Source organism: Setaria italica, chromosome IX (assembly GCF_000263155.2).
Source record: "Setaria italica strain Yugu1 chromosome IX, Setaria_italica_v2.0, whole genome shotgun sequence".
NCBI lineage: Eukaryota > Viridiplantae > Streptophyta > Magnoliopsida > Poales > Poaceae > Setaria > Setaria italica.
This window is the reverse complement of record NC_028458.1, coordinates 12,453,187-12,463,288: the sequence shown is the minus strand read 5'-3', so window position 1 is coordinate 12,463,288 and position 10,102 is coordinate 12,453,187. Positions and strand designations below refer to the sequence as shown.

Genomic DNA, 10,102 nt, shown 5'->3' with positions numbered 1-10,102 from the left:
GGCGGGCGGAAGCGGCGGTGGGCATGAGTGGTGACGGGAGAGAGGGGAGAGAAAGGGGAGAGAGGAGAGAGAATGAGGGTAGGAGGTGTAAAGTGCCCCATAAGCAATCATAAGCAACCCAAGAGTTGCTTATTTGCTTATGCATAAGCAACTTATAAGCAAGTCTATAAGCAAGAGTGATTGGTTCATAAGCAACTTATTTGCTTATTTTTAAGTTGCTTATGCATAAGCAACTCAAACCAAACAGGCCCTTACTATGGGCCTGTTTGGCTCTAGGGTGATAAAATTTAACACCCGTCGCATCGGATGTTTGGATGCTAATTAGGAGTATTAAACATAGGCTAATTACAAAACTAATTACACAGATGGAGTGTAATTCACGAGACGAATCTATTAAGCCTAATTAGTCCATAATTTGACAATGTGGTGCTACAGTAACCATTTGCTAATGATGGATTAATTAGGCTTAATAGATTCATCTCGCGAATTAATACATGGTTCTGCAATTAGTTTTATAAGTAGCTCATGTTTAGTTCTCCTAATTAGCATCCGAACATCTGATGTGACACCGTTAAAATTTAGCACCTCGTATCCAAACACCCAACACCGAAAATCACGACGCGAGTTATGTCCTCATAAGAGACGAGCATTGTTCGTACGTTACTGTATCAATGCTGCGAACTGTAGCACAAGTTCCTTCCTAGTAAACGACAAGCGACGCTGGAAAATTGATCCTTGCCCCATTGCACGGGAGCAAGAGAGGAGCATTGACGCAAAATCTAGACCGCAGACTTTGCGTCGGCAACACACGAGGATATGAGAGATCCGCTTAACTCCAGTGCAGGTTCCAAATCGACTTGCGAGTAGTACAAGGCATGCCAATCAATTTGACCTGCAGTTGACAAGGGAAACGTAAAATTCATAAGCCGATAGGCGGTGAAGCCTTCGAGCTTATAGGTAGGTATTCTTTGAATAAACATCATAAGATATATTCAATATAATCATGCGGTGTAAATAAATAGAAGTATTAATGGCATGTGCCATCGGCTGTATGAGCTGACTGGTTAAGATAAAGCATTGTGACACAATAGCCATAAAGGGAGCCCTTGCTAACCATGCGCACACCAGATAGGTTAATAGATCTAGTCAATATCTTGATAAGTGTAATTGAACTTAGATAAGGTAACACGAATGAGAGGGCATTGACATCAACCTATTAACATAAAAGATTAGAGCACAACAACAAGGACCTTTTGCCTACCTCTTACAAGCTAATTAAGCTAACAAAACCTAATCAACATCATGACCGTGTAATTAAACTTAGATAAGGTAACACGGTGAGAGGGCATTAACTTCAGCTCATTAACTCAACTAGACAAGCTCGAAGTAGCAAGGCCTCGTACGCGCCCCTATCGGTTCAATGACGTCATCATGCTTCCATGAGATACAGAAAAGACCCGACCGAAGTATTGGCTCTCAACAGTAGCGTGCTGACATCAAAGACCCGACGGTTGACAATCTGAGAGGCAGGAATAAAGATCTATCGGACCTAGCATACATAAAGCAATAAAAGCATGCAAGATCTACCAGCCGATATGATCTAATAACTATGAACATTTAAACAAGGCAAGGGAGCCGATGAAGATAACCTAACCAGATCTAAACCGTTCGATAACTGTGAGTGCTTAGAAACAACTAAGGAGCCGATAAAGACAACCTAGATAGATCTAAGCAAACTCGATAACTGTGAGCAATGTCAAAGACAAGCAGAATATTGGACAATAGAAAGTTCTACTTGCAATCTAAGTTAACTCGATAACTAGCCACACGACCGAATATCAGAATATAAGAGTTAACTTAGAAAGTTCCGATAGAGATCGTAATAACCGGGTGACAATACTTACAAGCTCGCCTGAGATCGAAGTCGATGCAGTCCTGCGCGCTAGAAGGAACTCGTCGAGAAGCTACGTTACCCTTACTCCTAAGGGTTGGCGATGGGGCGCCGAAAAATTGTATTGATTGATCGAGAGATTACCCTTTACAAGCTCTACGGGTACATATTTATACTCTGAAACTAACAAAGTCCGAACCAAACTTGACTAGCTAACTATAGAAATCTTAACTAAACAAAAGGAAATATTAAGATACATATACTCTAATTTCCTTTATGTAGAATCCCTTTCGATGAAGCTTCTGTCTTGTATCGTTATCAGGTTCTTGTTTCCCTTTCCTTTCATACATGAGCTATTAACACACAACCTTGCTTCCTCCGTATGAGCTGAACGTGCAGCATTTAGACTCTCTGGGAATCTTACAGTATGTTTCCTTTCCTTTTAAGAAAAGAATATTCCTTTTCTTATTTTAGGCTATATGGGATTTTATCGGCCAAAATTCAGTGCCAACAAAACTAGCGCTGAGGAATCGCAGCATAAGTTTTATCCTCGTAAATGACGAGCGACGCCGAAATGCTGATCCTTGCCTCGTTACACGGGAGCAAGAGGTGTCATTTAGCATTAGCGTACATGACAGCCACGGCAACACAACTGGGCTGTTTTGCTGTTTTCATTGAGAAGAAAAATGAAAGAGTTAAACACTGTCATTAGTATATAAATTTGACGAGTGGGTATGTTTAGGTACATTATCTCTCAAATTGTTCATTTGGTAACAACAACTTGATACGTGGGTGCGGATAGATCACCAGGACGGTACGTGGGCAAAAAATGCCACGTGGGCAGCTTATGTATACAATTGGCGCTTACATATAAATAAAACGTGAGCAGCACTATTGCAAATTAGCATTTATTTATTTATTACTCCTTTTTTAATTGGAATTATTTATTACTCCTTTTTTAGTTGGAATTGCACGTAGGTAGCTTATATTGCTGAAGAAGTTTTGATGGAGAAACAGAAACGAAAATCTAAGACTACAAATCAGGACACTTCTCTCCTCTTGCTACTCCCTTCCTTGAACTGGATGGCATATCAGCAGCCCATTCTTTTTGCAGCAGCAGCAGCAATATGCCAATAGTCACAACTGGGCGAGAGAGGAGGCGCAACTGCAGCTGGGGACATGGAGGGGCGCCGGCAGCTAGGATGAGGGGCAGCAAGCAGCAACGGGCATTGGCTAGAGGAGCACCAGGGGCTGTTGGCCACCATTAGCAGCACTGGAGTGAGAAAAAAGATGCGTGCTATGGATAAACAAAAAAAAGGGAGAGCCGGAGAGGGTGGAATCGTTCCGGAGAGAGGGATAAGATTTTGAATTATTTCTACCCACTAAACTTCATGATTTGAGGTTCAAAACTACAAGCGAGTAGTCAAACGGAATGGATTTGAGAAGCTCTACGTAACCACAGTTTTGACCGTCCATTTGAGCAACGAATCAAAAGGTCTATATTTTGCGCTTATACAATGCCCGTGGTTAGGAAAAACATATTCCTTATTCGTTTACAATATTTTATTTCACCTCACAAAAATTGACTATTTTTAATGAAATATACGATTTTTTTAAAGATTTTACAATATTCCAAGACTAAAACAAATCATGGGAACAAAACCTGGAAATGAATGCAACTCTCAAATAAATATTAGGATTAGCAAAAAAAACATTAGCTAACACATAAGCTGGCATTCGTTGCCTACATAAGCTGGAAAATGAAAAGTGAAGTCTCCTATTTATTTTGGTTATTAAGGACTAAAATAGTCCGAGAGAAACCACGCTGCCGGAAGGCTGCTGAATTGATTTATCTTGCTAGCATCGTCCAAGCATTCGCTAACGACGCAATTGTGGCAGTTAGAATTCATTATGTCTGGTACCGACGAGGTTAGATGGAACTTTGGCCAAGTGCCGACGAGGCGAGGTCACTATTCGACCGACTCGTTCCAAATAACGGGATTGGACCCTATTTTGCCGACGAGGCGAAGGCAATGCACACATGTCCATGTTTGATAAAGCTGGGCTATATGACTGAGCACCGACAAGGCGAAAGTCACCCCTTCATTAATGTATTTTTCCATTTACTACAACGTGGCGATGGCGCTATCGTGACCGGATCTCGGTGATACAAAGCTACCCGTATCAACTGCATTCCACCCACAACACTTCTACGCTCCATGTCTCATGGACGACGAGTAGATGAACTTCGACAATGACCATAAAGCGCAGCTTAATCGGAGGTTTTCCGCAGACTCGCTTTGCGGATGTAATTAACCGGACGTGCCCAATAGACTCCAGGAATCGGCAAACTACGCAATCTCTACAAGTCAGACCTCTCCTTAAGCATCGACGCAGAAGACAAGAAGATAAAGATGTCGAGTCATGTATTTTGTAATTTTGTAAAAGATCAAGATTAATGAAATACGTATCTGTGCACGTTTATTTTTATTTTGTCTTCGTTTTTTTTCACGAACACCTCGATCGAGGCCGGCCGCCACCCACTGCAGCCTCCTATCCGCCTCAACGGAATCCGGTGGCGGGTGATGCGGCGGTGCTCTCTGGCGACGCGCCGAGCGATGACTACACCGACCGTCCCCCGAGGTTCTCCGGGGCAGATAGGCGGCAACCAAATTAAAGGAGGCCACGGAAAGCACGCGTTGTCAAATACATAAGTGCTAAGTGCTCCTATATTAGTCTTTTTTGGCCAATATTCCTTCTATGTTGAGCCAAGACAGATCTTACTGAATTCCAGTACAGTTACATTCTTGTTTGCAAAGCTAAACATCTGTTATTTCGCTTATTAGCACTGAAACTTCTTCCATATTCCCGGTGGAGTTAATACTTCTGCTCGATCAGAATTTTTACTCCCGTGTGCTCAGCTCAGATCCTTCATCCATCTATGAAGCAACTAAAATATTTCTGCCAAACGGTAGATCAAGAAATCGAATTTGGCCATTCATTTGAGTTTCGCGCTAACTACTGTTGCGGCTACAATGCATATCAGTTGAAAATTGGCCGGATTTGAAACGCAAATGCTTCATTTTTGGAATTGCAATAAGAGTAATATAATCAGCTGCTTAACATACGGCGACAGGGTTAGAGATCATCCACTGGTGGGCTGGTATAGCATGAGACCATCAGTTACTGGTCGAGCAACAGGCCTACAGCCCAATCAAGCCCAAGGCGACGACATACAGAGTACAAAGGAAACAAGGCATCAGGGTTGAAGCCATCGATTATTCATTCCTCTGGAATCCTCCTCTACTCTTCTTCCTCCCCTAGATTATCTTCCCTACTTATTGATGTGCCTCTGATCCTTCTTCGATCAAATGAGTTGTGAACGTCGCTAGATTAGGTGAAGTTTCTCCAGTATTTCAGTCGCTCGAAAAGTACAGTACAATTTATTTGCTAATGAAAAAATAAACCTTGTGCCCATGAAGGTACTTTGTCAAATAACTGTAGCGTATATAATTGACTGTAAATCAACTTTTCTTTTTTTCTTTTCTTTGATGGGCAATTACATTTCAGCTAAAATTTACATGTATCTAGTTTTCTTTTTTCTTCTAGCATGTCCAAGGCCACAATATAGTCTATACTCTATACACAACATATACGTGGACGACTCTGAATCTCTGACTACTGCAGGTGGACTATAAAGCACTGAGCTGCCTAATGTTCATGGGGAAGATGAGCGGCGCCGACCCGTCGAACGCCGTGCTGCTGAGCTTCCGCGCAGTGGCCTCCGTGGGGTGGTAGAAGTCCCAGAAGACGTGGCTCGTCCTGTTGGCGCAATAGAAGCTCAGCGGGGTGCACCCGATCTTGGCGTTCATGTCGCCGAGCCCGCAGCACGCCGCCTTGGCCTCGGCGAATCCGTACGCCGCGGGCGTGTTGATGAACGGGAGCAGCGCGGCGGAGGAGTCGAAGAGCGCGTAGCGCATGTCCGGGTGGCGCGCCACCATGCCGCCCAGGAGCGACGCCGCGGCGGCGTTGTACCGGACGGAGGCGTCGTTGGCCACGGCGCTGCAGTCCTTGGCGGCGCTCAGCTCCCGGAGCGACGGGCAACAGCCCACGGGGCCCGTGCCCAGGAATACCAGCTTGCGCGCACCCAGGTCGTAGAGCCGCTGCAGCTGCCCCGTGAGCGTCTGGATCAGGGCGTCCACGAACGGCTGGTTGTTGCCGGCGGCGGCGGAGCTGGACTTGGCGTAGTGGATGATGTCGTTGCTGCCGATGGTGATGGCGAAGAGGGACTTGGCCAGGTGCGCCGTGGTCTGCGCCTGGCCAAGGCTCTGTGCCAGGGACGCGTTCACCGACGAGAAGTAGTCGATCTGCTTGTCAAAGCTGATGCATTGGCCCTGCACAACAACAAGGTACATCATTCATGCTCTTAGAACTGTTATTCTTTGACTGATCGATCGTCTTTTCAATCAAATGTAATGGCAATGTTTGGACTTTGGAGATTGGCGCACCTTGTTGGTGGCGTTTGAGACTCCTGCACCACCGGAAGCGAAGTTGACGCCATTTGCGTAGTTTGCGTTGCTTCTGGACAGGGCGAGGTATGGCGGTGGGGATGCCAGCCCAAGGCTGTCGGCTGCATGATCAAAGATAGCAACTTTCAATTTCTGACCAATGAAGCCTTATAATGCTGCCAAGTACAAGTTTTCCTTGCGTCTTTGTTCATAAGCCCACTTTACAGTTTATACACACTATATATGCAAGCATCTGATCAACCACGCATGCATATGCAACACATGACTTAACACAAATGCTTGAAAGACTCTTGTATTCAACATTGAGGGTGTCATATAATTGAAATGCGAGATATAAAAAAAAACTGAAAGACTTGCAAGTTGTAAAATAACCAATGTGCTTATGGTTTTCTTTTTCGACGAACTCCATGTGCCTATGGTTTTCTTAGTTTTCCAACTATTGGTCAACAATGACAGCTAAGTTCAATCACGGATAAGAAAAACCAATGTCTATAAATTCTGCTGAGAAATTCAGTTGTCGACATCAAGCTCAGAGCACAAGTCAACCAAGCAAAAATTTTGATAACGTACACCGCATGGCAGTCTATTCAAATTTATTTGATCCGTGAAAGTGAAATGCAGAATGATGCCAAATTGGGCTTATCTGACCGACTGGTCACCAAGCGACAGTTTTTGCCTTTGTTTATTTTCAGAGGAGAAAAAAAATGGCAACTGAAAAGAAATTAAAGAAAACATAGGAAGAATAGAATGAGGATTTTCTTGGTCCAAGATATATCATATATATATTGGGCTACGTAAACTATATATTTGTTTGTGTTGTTGAACTTAAAAATTTTACGAAAACAATTAAGTGACTTTTGCAATATTTCTCTGAATTCAAAATATTCTTATGCACAGCAGTGTCTTCTTTTGGAAAATTTTGGGGAAAGTGGTACTACCGCAATACTTTAGGTTTACTTTTATTGGTATTCTGGTTATTAATGAACTTTTTTTTTCTGAAAGACACTAAGAGTTTTGCTGTGTCAATAATCACCTTTGCCACAGCCAGACAATCCCATCGTTTCATCCATCTATGCAACCATAAAATCTTTTTTTTTTGGTAGGCAATTATTATTTCTCAAAGTAACAAGAAAGAAAGAGATAATGTCTATGACTATGGAAATGGAAGATTCCCGTCACCCTACTTTGTGATCTACTAGAATTTAGCAAGTGGAATATGTTAAAACAAAATGCATCTTCTTTTTGACATAGACATTCACATATTTCACATATACTAGGTAATCAAGATAGGTTATTCACCAAAAAAGGGGTAGTCAAGATAAGTTATATTAGTGAAAAGGCCTCATGCTCAGTGGTTAGAGCATGTGAGTAGCATCCAGCAAGTTCAGGTTCGACTCCATATACAACTGGTGCATGACGAAGCGTGCTGATACAACGGGTGCAGTTTGACAAGGTTTATCGGTTTATTTTAAATTGACTCAATAACCTGCTCGTGATGGCTTCAAATATATACTGCACTAGGGAAGCAGGAAATACAAGTCAGTAGAAATGTAGAATAGTACTAGATGCAGTAACAGACTAACAGTGAGCTCACACCTTACGAGTGATGAGCCTACAACTAGCACTAGTAACAATGATCGAAACAATATCATACTGTGGTGAGAAGACCATAAATCATACTCAACGGCATATGTGCAATAATGCACTGAACACATCAATCGATGAGACGGGAGCAAGAGTAGTGGCGGCCGAGTGCGATGGAATGATGGAAGGATTCACGCACCGAGGAAGTCGACGGAGTTCTTGCCGTTGCTGAATCGGCCGGTGGCCTTCCTCCCCGGGTAGTCGATGCCGTTGTGCGGGAAGTCCGCCCTGAGGAGCGTCGGCAGGTGGTTGTTGTTGCCGACGTCCGCGAGGGAGTCGCCGAACACGTAGATCGCCGGCACGGGCGCCGCCGTGGCTGCTGCCAACAAGAACGTAGTAGCTGCCGCCAAGAAGGCAACAGCCACCATGGACCGAGGCGAGGAGGTCACAGTAGCAGCACCCATTGTTCTCTCTTTCACTTTCTTTCACGCACACACAGTCGTCAACACGGTATGATCTTAGCTGTGCTAGCTAGCTAGCTGCTTGACCTTCTCACTCGATCGCTTAGCAGCTGGGAGCTCATGATGATGAAGGTGCGAGCTCGGGGGAAGCTAATTTATAGAGCGAGGAACTGAAGTACTCCTAGCTAGCAAGTGATGGAGCTGCTGGATAGGTGTGTACCGGGAGAGAGGGAGGTGGACGTACGTAGTTGTCAAGCGTGTGTATCAGTTGTGTGGCGTGTGGGGAAGACGGCTTTGGCATGGCGCGCGGGAGAGAAGACGATCGAGCGTGTGGGACGGGGCAACTGAATATGCATGAATATATTATGCGCCATGCATGGTCTTGTATTCACATCCATCGTAATGTTTAATTATCTCGTAATAGGCCGGCGCAGTACGTGTCCATCAAAATGAAAAACGGGGTATAATAAAGAAAATGCCAGATGGAACTGAAATTTTGTATAAAAATTTCAGGTACCTATTGATCCTAGAGTGATATCTCAGGCTTCTCAGCCTCTCAGGGTTGACCATTGTTGCAAAAGCAGTAGTAGTACGCGTGCGCGTGCTCACGATTAGGAAGGTTTCGTTTTTATATATAATAACGTGCGTGCCATCCGATCAAGAATGATTGTGAGACTTTGTTAATACTAGCATTCAACGAACGCATGCAGCTCGTGGAGGCGTGTATTGTCCAGGCGCAGGTTTTTTTTTTTTTTTTTTGTCATCCATCCCCTACGTACCTGCTTGGACTTGGAGCGTGCTCGCGGCAGATCATCGACGACCGTCACTGCATGCCTACGTGGCTACATCCAAAAACATACCCGTACACGTTGCGTTGCATGCGGAGTGTAATGACAATAGCCTTTACGTCAGTTATGTAATAATGATTTTAGTGATTAATGATAACATAGTCATTTGGATTGATGTATTAGTAAGATGTACCTTTGTAGGTGTTTTATAAATCTCATGAAAGAAAAACTTAGAAGAATTCTATGGCATCCAAATGATAGTAAAAATTCAGAGGTAGTCTTTTTTCTAAGACATCCAAATGATGGTAATGAAGCCGGGACAAAATACGGGAAGACTTGAAGCGAATCCTGCTCACAATTCACCGATTCATATGGTGATGACGGGAGGTGTCACTGAATCACTCGGTGACCATGGATAGTAGTAGCAAGGCCAAGACAGTGTGCACTATATGCACCGATTCATTCGATGTGAACAAGGGTCAGTAGCAAATCGGTCGGTAATCGGCTTGGCTCGCAATTGGCTTCTCGAACTTATTTGAGGCCTCACCGATTCATATGGTAAGAATAGGAACCAAGGCAGCGAATGAGTCGGTGAAGATTGGTAGAGGAAGGCAACGACTACGAGGCATCACCGATCAATATAGCGATGCTCAAGGAAGGGCATCGAATCAGTCAGTGTCCTTTGGTCCCGGGCATCAGTGGCTAAACGGCTAGCTAGAGTTGGACCACCGATCTATTTGGTGGTGCACACTGAGGTGCATCGAATCAGTCAGTAACTGCAGTTTTGGTGATCATTGTAGTAACGGCTAGTTTTTGAAGTTGAGGCTATTTATACCCGATTGCCTGGCC

General features: G+C 44.0%; 1 protein-coding gene across 1 annotated transcript; it reads right to left on the bottom strand.

The window, feature by feature from the left end:
• Nucleotides 1-5,367: 5,367 nt before the first annotated feature.
• Nucleotides 5,368-8,672, bottom strand: LOC101760678 (GDSL esterase/lipase At5g55050). The gene is made up of 3 exons (XM_004982466.4): nucleotides 8,204-8,672; nucleotides 6,400-6,521; nucleotides 5,368-6,285 (listed from the first exon to the last, which is right to left on the bottom strand). The coding sequence occupies exons 1-3, from the start codon at nucleotides 8,466-8,468 to the stop codon at nucleotides 5,584-5,586; spliced, it is 1,089 nt and encodes a 362-aa protein (XP_004982523.1). The 5' UTR covers nucleotides 8,469-8,672; the 3' UTR covers nucleotides 5,368-5,583.
• Between the last annotated feature and the right edge of the window lie 1,430 nt (nucleotides 8,673-10,102).

What these genes read in the sequence shown, in the direction of transcription:
- LOC101760678 (XM_004982466.4), bottom strand. Translation starts at nt 8,468, where the DNA reads ATGGGTGCTGCTACTGTGACCTCCTCGCCTCGGTCCATGGTGGCTGTT. An exon ending in GAACTCCGTCGACTTCCTCG is followed by an intron (nt 6,522 to 8,203) that starts GTGCGTGAATCC and finishes TTGATCATGCAG; the next exon opens with CCGACAGCCTTGGGCTGGCA. An exon ending in TCTCAAACGCCACCAACAAG is followed by an intron (nt 6,286 to 6,399) that starts GTGCGCCAATCT and finishes GTTGTTGTGCAG; the next exon opens with GGCCAATGCATCAGCTTTGA.